Here is a 20,585-nt window from a genome sequence, read left to right on the forward strand (position 1 = left end):
AAAAAACCAGCTTCTTAGAGTATAAAATAATCTATGATTAACCTTATTACCCTGTTCCCTTTATCATTCAAAACTCCACTGCTAATCCGAAAATAATATTCTTCTAACCCCACTCCTAAAAGAGAAAAACACCCTCCAGAAAACCCTCTTTTTGTGACTCTTAGACTGTGCCCATATTTTAGCTGCTTTAAAGGAGACACTTATTCCTTTAAAACTAGCAAAAAATCAGGAAAGTTTCAACTCTCACAACTGACTCTGCGTCATAAAATCCTTTGTTAATTTACCCTGTATGCTTGAGAGGTTCTCCGTTGCTTTTTCGAATTACACAGCTGTCTCAACAGCCTGATTTGACAGACTGGTTCCCGCTGTATCGGTTTGGTGATTCTTTGAACAGATTGATAAGCATCAAAAAGTCTAAAGTGGGGTACCTCCAGACTAAAGCAGAGTAGCCTTCTCCCGTAGAGCAGCACGGTACCCCACAAAACTCCAGGCGGAAGAATGAATGATTAGAGCATGCACCAATAGGGAGTGGAGAAGAGAATTTTGTCAAAGTTTGAAACCCAATCCTTTGGAGCCAGAGGTGGGAATTTTAAAGTGGGGTTGTCTTTTCTTTGGAATTTTCTTAAAGTGGTATCGCTGCCTATTGATGTTAAAATTGATGTTAAAATTTTTCAAAGAATGCTGAATCACTAGTTTAGAGTATTCCCTCCACCCTTGTTTTGAGTGAGGCAAACTGTGAAAATTGACACGTGACAGATTTAGAGAATTTTTAAGTTAGCCATAGGATACTGTACTAACCACAGAATCACTTAGCTTACTTTTGTGTCAATTACATGGTTAGGTATGGGGGGTGGGTAGCAGTTGTTTTTAAGATGATTCGTTTTTCTTGATCAAATATCGAATGTTAAATTAATGCATTAAAATATTTCCTTTTTTTTAAAGACATGAGAATGAGAGTTTTAACACTGATTGCTTTCTAAGAAACCGTTTTACAGTTAATCGTGTGTATGTGTGTGTCTTCAATATTAGAAGTGGGTCTTATTATTTGGATTGATCTTTAATATCCCAAAGAATGTTTTTACACAAACTGTCGGTTTCCTCATTTTAAGTCTAGCAAAAAATTCCTAAGTACTACAAATTCTTAGGTATTTCAAAACCTGTATAAAGGGTCTTAAAATGCATGACATACACCATGTCGTATACTTCAGTAATTTCTGAAGATGATGCTTGATAAATAAATAATTGGTACTTCATTATAACTCATGCTTTGTTTTCGAATAGGTTTTATTTTTACTTACTATAGCTCTGCTTTCTAGCTTATTCATCTCTGACAATAATTAAACCAATGTAAAACTAATTATAAAGTCAAGGTTGCTTGACAACGAACCACTGGCTAATTGATCGATATCAAGCTTTTCAAAGAACAGTAACACAGCAGTTTCACGAGAGGAAAAAAAAAATTAAATCTCATTTCAGAGGGAAAGTTGCCATATTAACAAACAAGGTATTTAAAAAATGTTTTTTAAAAAAATATTCACTAACAATTCTTGATTTTTTTTTTTTTATGTCCCCCAGTGTACAGCTGTCTTTCCCCTGACAGGAATTTTTGTTTTGAAGAAATATTTATTCACAGCCTACTTGGTCATGCTAGTAACATAGGGAGGAGGCAAGAAAATTAAAATGTTAATACACTATCAGAAACTGCAATATGCTGATCAGCCCTGAAGCCAGGCTGATCAGAACAAAGATTTCTGCTGCAACTGCTAACTCATTCCCCACATCTGTGAAGGGGGAACAGGGACCAAGAGTCATTCCCTCTGGCTAAAACCATGAAGACTCTAAAGATTACAGGCAGGAAAGATTAAAGCCCCAGCCAGGGGCTTTTGGCACTACATACTCTTCCCCTTCCTCACTGTATGTCCATATCAAAGGAAATGGGAACTAAAGAATGACATAATAAACTGAGTTCCCTGAAAACGCAGGGTCCCTCTGAGCCCTTAACTCTGTGCCTCTCATTGTCCCCATCTCTACTGTCACTGTCCCTCTCACTGCCTTTCCATGTCCCTCTCACTTTTTGCCTCTGAGAGGAGACCACACTCCGTGGAGTGTTACCCCCTTTCTATAAAACTTTCTTTTTGACTCTAACTTTGGTGTGTGTGTTGAATTCTTGCTACTCTCCCCCAAATGACCCTCTTCCTTCTCTCCACGCAGGGCTTTGTCACCCCTCCATCTGGGGCATTTTGCCCTGTCCTGTATCACTTAGGAACTGCCATAATATTTAACTTACTAAGTTGTTACTGTCCTGTTTAGCGATCTTTTCTAACAAGAGGTATTTCAAGAGCAGAGATAGGCTACTGCCTCATCTGTGGAATGGGCCTATCGGCGAGAACGGCATCCCTCACATCCCGTTCTTAGGCTCACTACTTGTTCACTAACCTTGGCCATGTCCCATAAACCCACCCAGCCTCAGTTTTTCATCTATCAGGCGAGAATAATAGCAGTACCTGCGTCAAAGGATTGCTGTAGGGTTGTTAGGTAGGTAATCTATGCACAGCTCTTAGAACGCTGCCTGGTACACAATCAGCGCTCGGGAGTTATTGTTGTAATCCCTAAACGTATGCATTGAATGAGAGCGTGAATGCCTAAGAACTGTATGATTAGTTACTGACGGTTTTGAGGTTGGAGCCGGCTAAAAGCAAACAGCCACTTCACGTCAAGCCCCTAGAAGGAGCCGGAAGTGAGGGTCGCAGGGTGGGCGGGGCCAGCCTTAGAAAGCGCTGCTCTCGGCCAATGGCCACATCGCCTGGCAAACGAGCCTCTCGTCTGACCTATCGTGAAACCGCGAGAACAGGGCGGAATTATCGCGAGGTTCCGTCCTCCTCTCGCTGGCTCCCTCTTTCCCTGCTCTCTGTGGAGAGCGTTCCGCCCCGCCCCGCCCCGCCCCTCGACGCCGGCGCCTCGCCCCGCCCCGCGCCCGGCGCCCCGCCCCGCCCGGCGTCCCTCGGCTTGCTGTCCAGCGCAGCCCTGCGCCCCGGAGCGCTGGCTCCGCCGGCGCTGAGGTAAGTGCCACCATCCAGGTTCCCCGGTGTCTCTGGAGGGGTGGCGAGGCCCCCGCGTTCCGGCCGCCGATGCCCAGTCCGAGTCCGGCCAAAGCGTCCGGGCCGCGGTGGGTAGAGCCCCGTGCGAGCGGGCCCTGCCTGGCCTCAGGTCACCGCAGCCGCTGGGCCCTCCTCGCCCTGAGGCTCCGGATACTGGGTCTGTGAAGTCCCTGTCACTGGGCTCGCCGCTTCCAACCCGTAACGACCCTAGTGTTTGGCTGACTCGGGCAAAAACGGCGTGTGTTTTGCCTAAGACTAATGCCAGGGCTTCTTGGCACTGAGAAAATAACCTTTTACAAATGCTTTTAACGTACGGTTTTTAATTTTCTAATGACCAATATTAGGTATTCAGAATTAAGTACTGGAGTCAGTCTAAGGGACTCGTTCCCTTTAAGATACTCGTGCCTAAAATGTATGAACAATTATTAAGATGGAAGGTTTCGTTTTTTAAAATATTAAAGTGGATCGATGTTTACCCGTTGGAAACCTCGGGTGGAGGCGCAGTTGTGTACAGTTAATATTAAGTATGTCGTTTGCTTTTAACTGTAAGTAAGAGGTAGTGAAGGGAATTTGTGTAAAAAACATCCTAGTAAAGGATGTGTATGGCCAATGAATGTGTATTGGAGAACTATTAGCATTTTTTATTACTGGCGGCTTTCTGATTTCATTTGTGTACGTTTCACCTCTTAAACTGCCTTTGTAGCAGGGTGCACTGTGACAGAATGTAATGACATTTTTAAGGCAGCTAATTCCAGTCAGAAGGAAAGCCAACAGTACATTTTCTTACTGGATCTTATATCAGTGAGTGTGGGTTTTATATATAATTTTGCTTTGTAGTCTTACATTAATATGTCTCATCTACCACTTTAAATGATCATAGGGAACAAAACAGGCCCGGTCAAAGTGTGTGAACTGCCGCACTGTAGGGCAGTGCGTAGGCTTTGCAGTTGGTGCACCTGGGTTGGCATTCTGGCAAGTTACCCCGTGAGAAACTCAGTTTCCTCATGTGTAAAATGGGCTAAATAATATTTACTGCAATGCAGAGTTGTAAGCATTAAAGATCTTCATGACACATAGCAAGCACTCAGCTTGCAGTACCTACAAGCCGACCTTAGATCAGAGAATGAAAAAATCTACCTTGCAATATAGGTGGTCCTGGAATAACATTGTTTCATGCGATGTCATTTTGTTATAATGTTGTTACAATAACAGAACTTCACTCTTGTTTATATCAATTAGCCTGTGGGGAAATTGGTTTCTACATTGTTTTGCTTTGAGTTGCAGAACCAATTCAAGGTGTTAAATGAGGACTTCCTGCATTACTCACTTGTTCTAGTTTCATCCATTCATTAGCTGTTGGAAGGCCTGCTTTTTGCTAGAGGCAGGTATAGAAGAATGATGAAAATCCCAAGATCTCTACCTTCAGGAGCTTCCAGTCTCTTGGCTAGATTGACAATAAGCAGATACACCAATAAATATAAGATTACAGATTATGAGGAGTCCTACAAAGAAAAAGATCGGCTTTCTCTGAAATAATAACTGGGTAATGTTTTAGTTTGAATTAGGGAGGTAATATTTACATTAAAACCTGAGGGATGATGGGAGGATGCTTTCTTGGCTAAGAGGAGAGCAGCAGGGCTGTGAGAGTTTGGCACTTTCAAGGACTGGAAAAGCCCAGGAGCTTGGTGAGAAGCCAGATAAGGCTTGGGAAGCGCGTGGGACCAGATCGAGAATAGCACCTTGTCAGAGGTTGATTTTCTAAATAAACTTTCAAGGGCTTATTTAGTAGGATGTGTACATCAGAAAGCCAATTTACCTGAGAGAGAGAGAGGGAGACATAAGTGGATTGACATTTTAAAAGGCTCATTGCCAAGTGATTAATGTATTGGAAAGTGGCTAGACTGGACACAGGGGGACCAGTAATGTAGATGGCAGGGCAGGAGATGACAGTGGCTTTTGGTTTAGACTGATGGAGAACCATGGATGGATTTGTGATCTATTTCAGAAACCACTGGCTTTGTGACAAATTGGAGGTGGCAGGTGAATGATGCCATGGAATCATTCATGATTTCCAGCTTTCCAGCCTGAGTAGCTAGGTGGACGGAGGTGTGTGCCATTTCTGAAATGGTAGAGACTGGGGAGGATTTAGGGGACAAAGCTCCCTTTTGAATGTTACGTTTGAGGCTCTACTTGCTTTGCAGCTGCGAGAATTAAGATATAGAAAAACTTGATTTCTCGAAGTTGCATAATATCTCATAAAAATAGGGGAGTAGGTGGAATAAATATGGGAAAGTGTTGGATGCTTGTGCTACACTGAGATATTATTGAATATTCCATATTCTACGCCCTTTTATATAAAATGGGATGTACTTATTAGCTAGGAATTAGAGTTTGGAAATAAGAGCAATAACCAAAAAGTTACAAAACTCTGCTTATCGAAAGCTGTGTTACTACATTGTACATCAACTTGGTGCTAATTCTCAGTGAAGAGTTTTTCTTAAGCAAAGAAATTTCTTTGAAAGATAGTTGCTATTAGAGAGTTTAGAAAAGGATGCCCAGGAAAAGAGAGAGAGTAGACTCTTTGAGCCAAGCTCAACTTCTTTTTAGTTTTAGCATTTCCTTAGTATCCTCTGTAATCTGTGAGTCTGCGTATGTAAAGACCCAAGGCTTTGAAATACACTGGACACCACTGCTCACCCTTCCTCCCTCTTTTCAAAAAAAAAAAAATCATTGCTTTTATTATCCCTTGTGAACTATTTGACCTTGGACAAATTATCGAAGCCCTGAGTTTGTTTCTTCTAGTGTTAAGTGATTGTGAAGTTTGTTTTGGCCCTGCGCCTAGTTGATAAGATGGCAAATGTTATTTCTCTTCTCGTCCTTGTCAGTTTTAGCACTAGAAAGAAATTTAATCTATCCTGAGTTTTGGCCTTTACCAATAAATTGCTGTCTCCATTTTATATATTAGACAACTGAGGTCCAGGGAGATTGAATGCAGAATTATTACATAGTGCAGTATTTCACCTTTCATTGAAATAATAAAACTGTTTCCCAGACCTGTTTCTTTGCTACTTCTGATAATCTGCAAAGGTAAGAAGAAAGGAAGAAAAGAAAAAAGATTAAAGAAAGAAAAAAGTAGTATCTGGAACCATATTTAGATAGTAAGAAGTGAAGAAAATGAAGCCGTAAATGATCTAGATATGTTTTATATATGTATTTAAATATTTTTTGAAATACCTTAAATGCTAAAGGAGATAGTTCAAGAAGGAAATGGGTTTGCTGTATCAGATCTTTTAATTCTTTTCTTTGGCTGCATGTTATGAAACTGGTCTCTGTTCTCTTAAGCAGAGATTCTGACCTCAAGTTCAGGCACTATTTTTCAATTAGTACTGTTTCTACTAAGTAGTAAATACTGCCTAAATAGTGAGAGTATTTTTATTAACTAGTTATTCATTTTTATCTCCTTCTTAATATGTGTGACAAATTTAGTTGTTACAAAAGAAAAATATAGAGAATGAATGTATAACTCTCTTTTAGGTGTCTGCAAATAGCTCTCTATGCCAACTGGTTTATTTGGCAGCGCTTGTTAGCAGTATTATGATTCAGTTTCTTTTTTCCTCTCTAGAAATGGACCAATTTTGACAAAATGTAGTGCTGCAGTGTGCCTGGTGGGATATGTTCAGTCATGGCATCTGAACTTTGTAAGACGATCTCTGTGGCAAGGCTGGAAAAGCACAAGAATCTGTTTTTGAATTATCGGAATCTGCACCATTTCCCACTGGAGTTACTGAAAGATGAAGGACTACAGTACTTGGAGCGACTCTATATGAAAAGAAACTCCCTCACGACCTTGGTACAGTATTACATTGCATTTAAAATCAGTCATTTATAACGGGGTCCTGACCAAGACATAGTTTACATATCTTAAGATATTCAGACCAAGATGTATATTTTCTCTTGTTATATCAATAGGTAATATAAATACACATACGGGTGAATCTCATTAGCTAAGAATTCATTATCCAAGTCCCCACAATTAGGTCATTACAGGAGAAGCTGTGTAGGAAAGCAAAATATTCATGAATGTACCACTTATAAAATTAGTCCCCATCAAAAACCCCCTCCTCACTCAGCCTGTGCATCCATCTGGGCCCGTGCCTTTTGTGTGTGTTAAGCTTCCTCCATGATTTTTGAATGTTACAATACCCAATGGTAAAAAGATAAAGAAGAGACAGACCAATAAGGATGACTTTAAGAAGAGAATGATTTGAAGATTAAAATATTAAGGCTTGAGGTAGCTTTCGAGTGTTTTGATTGCACTGTGAAAAGCAAATGATTTTGAATTGGGCTATCATCCAATTTGCTGGAAAATTTTGGGGCACAAAAAGCAACATTTAATTCACTCTTTGTATGTTCTAAGAATAAAAATATTGTTATCATAACCTAAATTTTATTTCCTGTAAGATTAAAAAAAAAAAACTTACAAATTTTTCCAAGAGAATGTCCCAAACTTTTTATTCCTACTATTTATTAAGAAATTTGGTCTCTTTTATTTTAGTTTTTAATTAATTAATTAATTAATTAATTTATGGTGACATTGGTTAATGAAATTCTGTAAGTTTCAGCTGTATATTTTAACAGTAAGGCATATGTATATTTACACTGCGTGTTCACCTCCCATAGTTAGATTTCTTTTTGTCTCCAAATATTTGACCCCTTTTACCTCATCTACCTCCCCACCTCTGGTAACCACCACTAGTCTATTGTCCCTGTCCATGAGTCTCTATTTGTTTGTCCTGTTCGTTTGTTGCTTTTAGGTTTATATCCCACATATAAATGATGTCACATGATTTTCAACTTTTTCTGTCTGGCTTATTTTGCTTAGCATAATTTGCTTGAGGTCCATCCATGTCACAAATAGCAGTATTTCATCTCTTGGTCTCTGTTTTAAATGGATTTGCTTTATGTGTCCTTTTTTGGTTGTCACTTAACCTCATTTGGACCTTAGACTTGAATTCTGGTTCTTATTCATTTGAGATACTTTATAACGTCCTGTTTCTAGGCGGATTGACCCCTTCTTCATTCCCTTCTCTGTAGTGTACTTGCCTCAATATCTAAAGTATCTCTTATTGGCTTCGTATGCGTGGAATGTTTTCCTGGAGAAGTTTTATTAATCTATGTAAAATACCTACAATGGGCAGAAAACACTATAAAATTTATCTTAGGGCGCACGTGAAAGGACTGACCTGTCCTCCTTTGTACAAAGAGAAAGAAGGGCACAGAGAAATGCAGATGGGGCGGGGGGTGGAGCTGAGGGAGTTCTCGTCTGACAGCTTGACCAGGCGAGACCATTTGGTTGGGAAGTGAAGAGTAGCTGAGAGTCCAGGTGCGAAACTCTCGAAGAATCACATGGGAGTTTGGCTGGAGATGGCGTTGTTCAGCAAGTGGCTAGGCTCATGGTGGAACCATCGCATTGCTTCGGGGGTTTTCTCCTGCAGCGCTCGGCCGTCCGAGGTGTGTGAGGAAGGAGGACTGTTGCATTCACGCAGGCTTAGGTTTGTGCCGGGTGGATGTAAGTACAGAGGGACTAAGGAGCTTAGGGTTTGGGCGAAAGTGATTAAAATGATGGCACTTGGAATCTGAGCTGGGTCGGAGGCAACGCAAGAAAGGAGGCGTGAATGAATAGAGAGATTAGAGAGGGGCGAAGGACCCATCGATGGTGAAGACCTGGACTGGGCATGCTTGAGCAAGCAAGCCATCTGGGGGTTCGTAGATGTGGTTTTGGAGAGGCTTCTGTCATGTACGAGTTTCAGATGATGACAGGATAGGAGTGTGCAGGGGGGAGGAAGCTGAGGTAGAGCCCACCCCAGTTTCCCCCCAATCCCACCATCGGTAGGGTCTTTGTGAGAGCTGGAGAAGGACCGCCGGTGGGAAGCAGCAGCCACCAGGCCTCCTCACCCAGAAGCTCATTATGGGAGAGGATTAACACTGCATGCGCTCGAGGGCTGCAGTCCTAGGAAGGGGATGTTTCATCATTCAGTAGCGAAACTTAGTAGCAGGTAACAGTGAAGGTGCTGTGTGCTTAACTCTTTGAATGTGTTTCTTCAAAAGGAAAAGTCATAGGAAACTTGGAGGGGAAACAAATCTCAACCAGGAAGCAAAATCAATGAAAAGATCTGCCAAATTTTTTTCTTAGTGAGAACAGGAGGCAAAAGGCCTTCCTGGGGACATGAAAAAGTGACCTACCCAAATACTGATAAGAGCTGTTCACAGTTTGCCATTTTTATTTGTCAGTATGAATGGACAAGAAAGAGGCATCAAAATCTTAATGAAGAGGGGAGTGTAGATTATGGCTAAGCAATATGAGTGCGTGGACCCAAGTAAGCAGGTCATCCTATAGAAGAGAGAACTCTATACTTAGAACCTCCGAAGATCGAGGGAGGAAGTGGTCTGTCAGTCACCTTCCCAAATCGGGCTGGGAAGAGGCGCAGGTCTCTTTTCTTTTCTGCCGATCTTCCCCATCAAATATAAACAGGCAAATCGGAAAAGAATACGGGAGTCAGAACTCAAAAAGATGGTTAACTTCTCCTAGAAGAAGTGATCGTGCAATCCAGCGTGGCAAGAACTAGGGAGAGCAAGTCAAGTCTGGTTTTCATTGGTTTCATTGCAAATTCCAGAATGAGGAGCTTCTTGTTTTTTCCTCATCCGATGGAGCCTTGTAAGTTCACTTTCCTGTCATGCACTTTGATGCACAAAAGTTTTTAATTTTGGTGAAGCCTAATTTGTCTATGTTTTCTATCGTTGCTTGTGCTTTTGGTTTCATATCTATGAATACAAATCTGCACTCACAAAGATTTACCCTGTCTTTTCTCCCATGAATGGTATGGTTTTAACTGTTATGTTTAAGCTGTCGATCCATTTTTAATTCATTTTTGTACAGGACGTGAGGCAGAGGTCCAACTTCTTTCTCCTTCCGTAACTACTCTAAGAACTAAGATGCATTTAATTTATGGCTTCTTCGAAATGTGTTGTTAGAAGTATATGGGGCAGGTTTTGCTGCCCCCAGAATCCTGTGGTTTCCAACGGCACAATTCTTTCTTGCTCACACCGTGCTACTCTCTCATACCCCTTGGGGACTCTGGTCTTGGGTGTCCTCATTCAGGGAGGAGGGCTGACAAAGCTTCCCCTCTGCAGAGGTCACCTTGGACCTTTTGCCCCAGAGCTCTTTAAGGCTTCCACCTTGACGTAATCTCACTGGCCGGGCAAGTCACTTAGCCATGCCCAGCTTGAAGAGAGAGGTGCAGTTCCCAGGAGCCCAGGAAAAGGAAAGGTGGATGATGCTCAGCGCCCACCACAGAACGTCACTCAGCGTGTTTGTAATGCATTTGAAGTATTCGTTCCAAGACACACAATTTTAAAATATTTCCATTTAAGGGGGTTGAATGTTTTTCTTAAAAGGATATGATAAAGCGTCATTATTCAAAATCCGAGATAAGTTTTACACTAATTGTGCTTGCTCACGTTTACTTTTACTTTAAGCGTGTGTGAAGGAAAGTTATTTTGCTAAGTGATAATGTGAAACTTAATGAAGACAGTTTGGGCTTAATTTCGAAAACAATTTTCAAGTAGCTTTGTAGGAAATATTTATGCTCAGGGAATTTGGGTACGTATTATTAAAATTTTTATGTCAAAATTATGAAGAAAGAGAAGGAAATAATAGTTACAGAGAGGTGCTTTTAAGATTATTGCTTTTATCAGGATTTTTGCATTTAAAAATATGTAGCGGGGAGAGGGGATGAAGGAGGTAGATGGGGTAAACGGGGTCAAATATGTGGTGACAGAAAGAAGTCTCACTATGGGAGGTGAGCACACAATGCAACATATATATGCCTCCTGTTAAAGTGTACACCTGAAACATACTGGATTTCGTTATTCTATGTCACCATAAAAATATTTTTTAAAAAATTTTTCACTAAAAATATTTTAAACTTAATAGAGCATAAATCCTGTGGATCAAGGTAAACTAGTTCGCCGCAGTGTCCATATGCCAGCTTTAGAGTTTAGGTCCCCACAGAGTAACAGAAATTTGGACATTAATGTATACATAAACGACGGAAACATAAAAACTAAAACGTATGACTTTCCCCTCATCATTTCACTATGTTACCCAAATATGCTGATAGAAAGCAGAGACTCTTAGCACAGTCGCTGTGAGCCACAGCCTAGGCAACAGGCTACTCATTCGACAGGCCTTTGGGGCAGATACCAATAAGTGGGATTTTTTTTTTCTTTTAACCCAGTGTTCTAATGGATTGCAATTTTCCGTGGTCATCGTGCTTATATTTTTAAAGAAAAAAAACGAATAAAGATGTAGCGACACACTCCTGGCAGCAGAAATGTTATTCGGTGCTTAATTGTGTGTGTGTAGCTCTGTGGCTCAAAACAACTAACTCATTCGTCATGGAGAGATCAGAACGCTATGTGCTGGAGCCAAGTTGGCATCCGGGAAGAATGGGTAGAGGTCCCATAAGTCAGCCAGATGCGACATCGATGTTGCAGCAAATAAAGCTAGATGAGGGTCTAACATAGTTTCTTTTCGTCCAGACCATCTTTCCTTTTTAGAGGAATGGCCATCGTTAAGTCTCTCCGAGATCCTCCCCACGCCACCCCGCAGCTGTCCAGTTTCTCTAGGGTACTTCGTATGCCCATAAATGGGAGCGAGTATTCTGCTAACTAGGGAAGATAGAGATACTAAAAGAAACATTTTGAGGATTTGGGCAGATCCAAGAGAAACATCCCAGGGAAGGTTTCTCTTGAAGGACCTCGCCGCATATGTTGATAGCAAAACATGGGGAGGAAGGGAATCACGTGTTCAGTATTTGAAAGCTAGGAGTGGTTTTATCAAATTTGGGTTCCCGATAACTGCCTTTTCGACTTCGTCACAGTGTTCACATTCAGTCCCGTTTGGTTTTCCTGAAAGGGCAGAATGTGTGAATGTGAGTAGCCTGGGAAACTGTCGTTAAGTATTTTCACACATCAGAATTCCAGTATGAAATCAATAATGTCATCGCCTTGTTTAAAATAACCTGGTGGATTTCCGTTGTGTTCAGGATTTTAAAAAAAAAAAAAGTTTTTCCTTAATATAAAATAGAAGCCCTTAAAGGATCTCTCCCTTGCCACTCTGCAAAATAAGTACAAACCTTCATACACTATGGCCTGGAAATAACCACACTAATGAATGGCATTTGTCTTATCTAGTGTTTAAAACCAAAATTGGATATAATGTGATTGATTACTCAATTATGTAGCACTTTATGCTGTGCCTACCACATTTTTAAATTCTTTTCAATTGTAAAAGACATGCATGCTCCTTGTTAAAAATACAAATGATACAAAAGACGGAGAACAGCAACTGAGTCCTTTTCCTAATGACAATCGCTGTTACTAAGTTTCTGAATGAAAAATTACTCTGTTACAAATCAAACTTTCTAGTCCCTAACTCTTTCGTTTTTTTTCTATTGACACAATTGTTTTTGTAAGAGGATTTTTGAAAATAAAAGATTTCTTCAAGAGGACCCTTAGAGAGTTACAGCAGAATAGATTATATTTGCAACTTCCCAAACGAACCTACACTTCTCTCTCTCTCCCTCTTCCTCTCCCTCTTTCTCCGTCCCTCCCTCCTTCTCCTTCATTTCTTTCTTCTTATGCCTACAAAGCTAACCTGAGCTACCCTCCTAGGTCCAAGGCACTTCTGATCATTTATATCTCTCTTTTAGGACTCTGGTGAGATTTAATTTCTTATAAAAAGCCATTCCTGGTTATTTGTTATTGATATCTAGCTTATCCTATAGTATGCTTGAATGTAGAATTTTTTAAACAAATTATTCCTGACTCAGTGTGCCTCCGCAGTCTTAATGACGCATATCTTTTTGTTTCTGTAAATTTAAAGTCGTGTGTGTGCACGCGTGTGTGTTAATTATGGAGCCCTTGCCTCTTACCCAGTGCCTCCAGCAGAGGGAAGCTTACTCTCAATCTCTGAGTAGAATTTTTCTTTTCGTGGAAGAGCTGATCCTTTCAAGACTCTGACTCTGTGTGAGGGACCTAGACCCCTCCCTTCCTGTCCTCCCAATGGCCCATTTCCTGTCCCTGCCATATCATACTCCTGATCCAAACTCAGGGCCTGTGGCCTGTCCGACACTCCCTTGGATCACCTGAGCTCCAGCTTACTCTGTTTATTCTGAGCTTAGGTCTTGCTTTCTGTCCCCCAGGGATCTCTCTTACTTTCTTCTGAAGAGCACCGTTTGGGAGCTTGTCGGGGTGCTATTAGTTTCTAGGGCTGCTATAACAAATCACACAGGCTGGGAGGCTTAAAATAACAGAAGTGTGTTCTCTCACATTTTTGGAGGCCAGAATTCCAGTTCGGGGTGTGGGCAGGGCCTAGTTCCTTCTCAGGGCTCTGAGGGAGAGTCTGTCCTTTCTCCTAGCTCCTGGGGGTAGCCAGCGGCATACCTGGCTTTGCAGCCATGTCACTCCAATCTAAGGCTCTGGCGTCACATGACATTATTTTCTCTGTCTGTGTCTGCTAAGAACATATTTATTTTTTCCATGAATGTGTAATACAAGATTTCTTGCTTCTGCAGCGGACATTGATTTGAAGCATTCAAATGAATAAGTTTAAATCGTAGTATAGTCTATGTAAGCATAAATAAGACTGCCAGTGTATGATTTTCACGTTAACCCAAAATGTACAGCCCTCAAAAAGGTAATACTTTGTGTTTAAGCTATTTAGAGATGTTTATACAGTTTTCAAAAATAAAATTTAACTCTGAGTTTTTAATTTTCAGCCAGAAAACCTTGCTCAGAAGCTTCCAAACCTTGTGGAACTGTGAGTGTGTTTGTTTATTTTTTGGAAAACATAAAAATTATTTTAAGTTATTTGAAATAGTAGGACAAATAATTTTAACATTTATTATTTTTGATATTGTGATCATGGTGCTTATCTAGGTAGACCTGTCATTCTGCTAACCCCAAAGTATTTTGCCATTTAAATTTGCGTTTTAAATATTTCACCTCAAGGTAATGAAGACGATGAAAGGTATGTAGGCACAGCATCTCTGTCACAGAATCCTGGCTAAGCCACGCAATTGGGAAATTTAATTATCGTTGTTACTACTACTATATGTGAAACTTAATATAAACAGTCATACAATGTAAAAGATTTAAAACATAGAGTAAAATCCTCCTTCCCTGTCTCTTCCATCCTTCATTTGATTTAGTTATTTTGATGATTACCTCCGTAATGCTAAATATGTTTACACCTTCGTTTTTTAGTGCATCAGCTTTAAGTGTTTCTGTGTGCTTCAGTTTGGGTGAATTGTATTTCTCTGTCTTCAGGGTCAGTAATATTTCCTTTTTCAGTGTTCATTCTGCTATTAATACCACCGAGTGAAGTTTTTCACTTTGTTGGTTACGTTTTTGATCTGTAGAAGTTCTGTTTCATTACACCCTACCATTTCTCTCACAATGTTCATGTTTACCTTTACATCCTTGACTATGGTTATTATAGCTGTCCTAATGTCCTCGTTTGCTAATTCCGTCATCTCTGTCCTGCAGGGTCTGTTTGTATGGGCTTGTTTTTCCTGATTCTTGGTGCATCTTTCTGATTGGCTGCCGGACCTTATGCGTTTTACATTGTTTAGGGTCTAGACTTTGTTGTCCTTTTGGCTGTTGTTCTAGCATGTGGTTCTCCGCGCTTTCATGGCCTGACTTTACACTTGATTAGGACAGGTGTAGAGTGATTGCTCCTCCAGGGAAGTGTAGCCTATTTCAGAGGCCTGGCCTTTCTGGGGCCTCTGTTCGATGCCCCAAGCGACCATCAAGGACTTGGGGCCCTTGCTGCTCAGAACTTGTCTAGCTCCGTGTGAGCTCTGTGGGTCGTCTAGCTGATAGCTTTTCAGTTGTTGTTGTTGTTGTTTTTTGTTTTGTTTTGTTTTGTTTTGTTTTGCATTAAGTGCATTTTAGAATTCAGCTAAAATCAAATAATCCCTTATTTCAATTTTTGGGGGGTTATTTTGGTAGCAGTTTCTCCTCCAGAACCCTTCCTTGTACTCCGACATTTGTCTCCATGTCTCAGTGAGACTTCCATACTTTGTTTGGGTCCCATTCCTGCTCCACAGGCCACAGTTGGCCTCCAGCCAGGAAGCTGAGGAGATCGTAGGGCTCACCTCCCTTGTTAACTTTCTTTCAGGGAACGCCGTCCTGGTTGCCTATTGTCATTATTCAAAAATAATCATTTTATATGTTCAATCCAGTTTTCTGGTTGCTTTTATAATAATCGGGTGAATCTGGTCCCTGTTATTCCATAATGGCTGTAAGTGAAAGTCCTGTTCCTTTAATTTTTAAGGAAAATTTAACAACAAAATTATTTGGAGCAATTTTATATTAACAAAAAGGTTGTAAAAATGGCACACAGAGTTCCAGTATACCTCTCAACCAGTTTCTCCCAATGCTAACATCTAACTCCATGGTACATTTGTCACAGCTAAGAAACTGACATTGGCATATTTCTATTAAGTTATGTCTATATTTAGTTTTTATTTTGTTTTAAAACCTGCCATACCATTTCCCAAAGTGGCTGTACTCTATCATGTCTACCCACCATCATTGAATGAGAATTCCTGTATTCTATGAGTAGAAGAACTTGATGAAAACTAGTTACATTGAAATCCCAACATTTCAGCTACTCTGGACTTACAAAAATTAAGTGAAAAGAAATTGCCAAGCTTATGATTACCAGTGACTCATGAGGATGATAATTATAGCAACAATGAAAGCAGCATTCGCTGGACTCTGTTCTGAGAGCTTTGCATTATTGATTCATCGGATCCTCATGCTATCCCTATATGTTATAGTTGGTGCCATTACCATCTGCTTCTGTCGATGAAGAAAGTGAGAGATTGAGTCATTCCCCCCGGACCCGTGGCTGTCCGGGCGCTGGCCGTCTGCTTTCCGCTGCGCTCTCACACTGATGGTTCTTCATCACTTGCACATCAGAATAACTCGAGTTGAGACAGGGTTTCCCTCGGTGCGGGATGGCGTTGGACTCCAATATTTTCAGGGCCACTCATGATTCTAAGATGTAGGCAGCATTGGGAACATTCTGTGCTACTGTATACTGCACCTTCATTATAATGTAGATAAATTTCATGGGTTAAAAAAATACACTTTGATTGCAATCATAATAGCGAATAGTTTAGTTCTTATTTTGATTTGGACATTTTCAGGTCCTTTTTTTATAGGTGGAACTTTAGGCTAATATTTTGGGGAATTTTAAAAATCAGATTTTTCTTCATGTTGGTGTCTAGGCACTCTGGCTTTTGTGTAATATGCAAATGTGTACATCCATGTGTGCGTGTGTGTGTGTGTGTGTGAGCTTATTTACATTGTTCAAAAACAAAATTCTGCTGAGTAAATTTAAAGCTAAAATTGCTTTATTAAGAAGTTCACAAATCAGGCAAACAGAAAGCAGCTAGAAAGAGCTGCAGAAAAGGAAAGGCTTTGACAGGTAGGAACAGGGTGGGACGAGGAAGTTATTAGCAAAGTTTGGATTGTCCCAAGCAAGGCGACTTTCCTCTGGGGGGTCTGTAGGCAGATCACCTCACTAGTGTTGCCCAGGAAATTCCAGACTGGTCAAGGTCGTATTCCTGGAAGAGGCTGAAACTGCAGTCAGGTCAGGCAGTGAGTCTCAGTGTGGCTTTGGCGTCGCAGGCTTAGCACAAGTGACTCCATTTCAGGCTCGTTGTCTCTTTTAACAACATTTAGTGTTTTGGCACAAAGAGTTGAGTCACCTAATAAAGTAGTTTAAGGAGTATTGATTTTAAAATGTGGAATTATTTCGTATACATAAAGCAAGGGATAAAATATCATTGAACGGTGTAATTGTCTAGATTACATTAGACCCAGCAGGTTAATACCTATTGCAAAATTTATTTAATCCAGCATAGAACAAGCTTCTTAACTTTATCGATTTTCTGTCTTTCTTATTCTGTGTCATTGGCATTTTAACATTTGATGATAGACTTTAAAATGTAGAAGAAAATTCCAAAATTCTATTTTAAAATGCTTTATGAAAATTGATTTATGAGTTATAATAAATGAAGTGATATATTTGAAAATAAAGTTTATCAAAATCTAGTTTTCTCAAAATCAATGATATAAATTTATCTTTAAAAATTACCACCTATGATATCTCCAGTGGTCTCTCTTGTTTTGCTCTGAATAGTTGGCTGCTTCTGATCGCTTGAAATCGCCACCAGAGGGCGCTAAAGATATTTCGTTGAGAAAAGTGTTATTTACTTAGGCTTGCCTGAACTTGTCAGCCCTGGTAACTTTATTTAAAGAAAAGAATGCGATTCCTGATTATGAAATTCCTTTTGCTGTGAAATAAATTCTGTACCTCGACAGCTGAGTATTTCTACAGCTACCCTTAAAGGCGAGTTTTTAGTCTCTTCAGAGAAGTCTTGTTTCTCAGTGAGCATGCCACCTGGCAGTATCTTCAGTTTGATTATTTTGTGAAGTTCTCCTTTAGAAACTAAAAGTTTCATTTTCTTTTACACAATCACTGTCGATTTTTCTTCATAACTACATTTTTGAAAATCCGAGTAATTTAAAATGGAGTAGAGAAACTAGTAATTTGTTTTATGAGGTAGAAAAAAATACCTCATAATTTTTCTATTATGCATTCTTTTATTTTAAAATAGTAACTAAATCCATAAATGGTTTTAATATTTGCAACTACAGCATAAAATATTATCTTCAGAGTATCATTAGTGATCTGTAAGGACCATGTGTTTTGTGTTACACACTTAGAGTGTGAAAGTTTGATCCCTTTATATTTGATGTAATTTCTAAGTGAGTATTTTACATACCGATTGTGTATCAAAAGTTCTGAATGATAACATCTTTTTTTTTTTTTGGTCTTTTCCCCCAGGTACCTACACTCAAATAACATAGTTGTAGTTCCAGAAGGTAAGTAAGTGAACTTCCAATTTTTTAGTTAAGAGACACTATAGTTTAAGCTTTCCTTTATGATAGTGGAACATATAGTCTCTTTAACCTTATTTTGGTTGGTGTATTAGTGAATTTTAATTATAAACTATCTTTATTTTATTATTTTCAAAGCTTTTTCTCCCTAATTAGTAAGTCCGGTTAAGAATTATGATTAAATAAGTCTAAAATGGTTTTAATGATTAGGTAAATTATTATTAGATATATTGTTATTGAGTAAATAATAGAAGTAGTTCTAAATTCAGTAAAACCAGTTAAGAATTTTGGTTAAATTAAAAAGTACCTTGTATATGGTTTCATAAATTATTCAAGCAATATTTCACATCGTTTTAAAATTCTTGTTTTGCTCTATTTTAAGTTATAGTTTTTATTTAGTTAGAAGTCTTGTCACTTTCATAAAATTGAAAAATTCCATAGTTTGATCTCTGTTTTTATTATTTTGTGAGCCCCCGTGATGTATTATGTATAGAAGTATTTTAACTTGGTGTACTTGCATTAAAGATTTGACATAACACTTGGGTCGAATTGATTTTGCCTTTACCCTTCTTTTCTCTTTGAAGCCATTGGGTCCCTTGTTAAACTCCAGTGTTTGGACCTTAGTGACAATGCCTTAGAAATTGTTTGCCCAGAAATTGGTCGTCTGAGAGCTTTACGTCATCTTCGATTAGCTAACAACCAACTGCAATTCCTACCTCCAGGTAATCATAGTCTGTCGCACACAATAAATAGTTTCTTGTCTATCACAGATTGGTTTTTATTCATATGTATCATGGTGTGTCTAGGCAGTGGACCTTGGATATGTTTGTAAGTATTCGATTGTCCATTTGTTTGAAGATGAAACTAAGAAATGTGAGGGAAATGTGACAAAGACTTTTCCCTGCAACAAACCTAAGAAGGAGGCATTTCCATTTCTGACCTATAATTACCACAATTTAGATCACTGCTCTGGTGCAATATTTGTACAATGCTTTTTCAGTTCTTAAGTTTAGTTCTAAATTTCACATCAAAGGATTTAGATGAACTTTGTATGATGTAATTATTTTAGTGTCCAAAAGGCAGATAACATACAGGGTTTTCCCTCATTCTCTAGTGAGATGATCGATGTACATTAACTTGATTTAATGAGAAATCATACTAGAATTTAATAGCAGAATTTAAATTTGGTCCTAATTAGTAGTCAGTTCTGCCGGCTGAACATTCTGTTAGATCGTGACGTAGATGGCGGCCAGATCCTGCATCCTCCTGGGCTGCCATTAAACCCTCTGTCTTACGAGGGAAGCCCTGAGACCGTCCTCTGTGAATCCACGCATTTGCAGACTCCACTGTCGTATGTCATTTCCCATATTTAAAAATGATGTATGATTTTAAAATTTTTAAAAACTTGTATTTCAATTACTCTATGAAAGTTACTCTGCATTCAGGAATGAGCAGAGAAAAATACAGATGTCACATTGGCGAGGATTATTTCTATTTAATAACTCTTTTAGGAACACCAACCAGACTTTTAGTGTATCCAAGTGTGTGTGACCCAACCAAAATGACAAATTACTACCTGTCATGGAAATTCATGGTCACGTGACAATGTGAAAAACTATTCATGTTAAATCCATGAATGAAAGAGTCTATAATATTTCTTTATGATTTAAAAAATACTTTCTCCAAAGTTTTTCAAGTACAGAAATTTCTTGATAAACGCATAATAACCAATTAATTTTTTGACTTTACGTTCTGGTCTACATATAAATATGTTCAATATCATTATGAAAAATGGTACTAGTATAGCAGTGACTCTTTAAGAAATAATTTTTTAATCTCATATAATTTCTTTTTCCAACTGTTAATATAAAAGTTTTCTATATGGTTATCTTTCCTTTAGAGTTTATTGTATGTAATTAAGCTTAATGGTGTTTCATCATTTTGGCTTTATAGGGCTTCTATATTCAGTTATTCAGAAAATTGGATTCTCTTTTGGAGATTATCTAGAAAATATATCATTAAAATAGTACTTCAAGTTTTCATATTTTCATATATGAAACTTACAAAGGTATAGTATAGAATCAAAATGCATAGGTATAATACTGTATCTGTAAGCCCTTTTTATATATGTGTAAGAAACATGAGAAATAGAGTTCCCTGTTAAACCATTGTTCTTTGTGTTCTGTTATTCTCTTTTCCTGTAATGCAAGAACATTTGTGGTAGAATGTGGCCATTTCCTTCCATTATAGACTCTCGGAGGTTAAGGATGTCCGACTAATGCCCTTAACTGCTTCCTGCCGACCAGTGCAGGGCGCGGGGTTCCTGACCACTCTCATATAATGTTTCCTTTATATCTCACCTGTTGCGTAATAGATCCGAGGTATTTACTTCTGATTTTATTTCCCTAGCCTATTTTTCTCGGCCATGTTTGATTTTGCCCGTTTCGA

At 39.2% G+C, this 20,585-nt stretch overlaps 2 protein-coding genes across 3 annotated transcripts in view; one reads left to right on the plus strand and one right to left on the minus strand.

Moving 5' to 3' along the window:
• Nucleotides 1-578, minus strand: part of TTC23 (tetratricopeptide repeat domain 23) — a 51,921-nt gene extending 51,343 nt beyond the window's left edge. Inside the window, exon 1 of the mRNA XM_016154945.2 lies at nucleotides 285-578. The gene's annotated coding sequence lies outside the window, so the exon portion shown is untranslated. The remainder of the gene's footprint in view (nucleotides 1-284) is intronic.
• Nucleotides 579-2,974: 2,396 nt separating this feature from the next.
• The window catches only part of LRRC28 (leucine rich repeat containing 28), a 75,700-nt gene continuing 58,089 nt past the window's right edge, over nucleotides 2,975-20,585 (plus strand). For both annotated transcript variants that reach the window (XM_016154943.2, XM_016154944.2), the window contains exons 1-5: nucleotides 2,975-3,059; nucleotides 6,721-6,948; nucleotides 13,940-13,980; nucleotides 18,085-18,122; nucleotides 18,722-18,859. In XM_016154943.2, the coding sequence (XP_016010429.1) occupies nucleotides 6,781-6,948; nucleotides 13,940-13,980; nucleotides 18,085-18,122; nucleotides 18,722-18,859 (385 nt within the window). In that variant the 5' untranslated portion in view covers nucleotides 2,975-3,059; nucleotides 6,721-6,780. The remainder of the gene's footprint in view (nucleotides 3,060-6,720; nucleotides 6,949-13,939; nucleotides 13,981-18,084; nucleotides 18,123-18,721; nucleotides 18,860-20,585) is intronic.

This window comes from Rousettus aegyptiacus, unplaced genomic scaffold (genome assembly GCF_014176215.1).
Source record: "Rousettus aegyptiacus isolate mRouAeg1 unplaced genomic scaffold, mRouAeg1.p scaffold_m13_p_14, whole genome shotgun sequence".
In the NCBI taxonomy this organism is placed as follows: domain Eukaryota; kingdom Metazoa; phylum Chordata; class Mammalia; order Chiroptera; family Pteropodidae; genus Rousettus; species Rousettus aegyptiacus.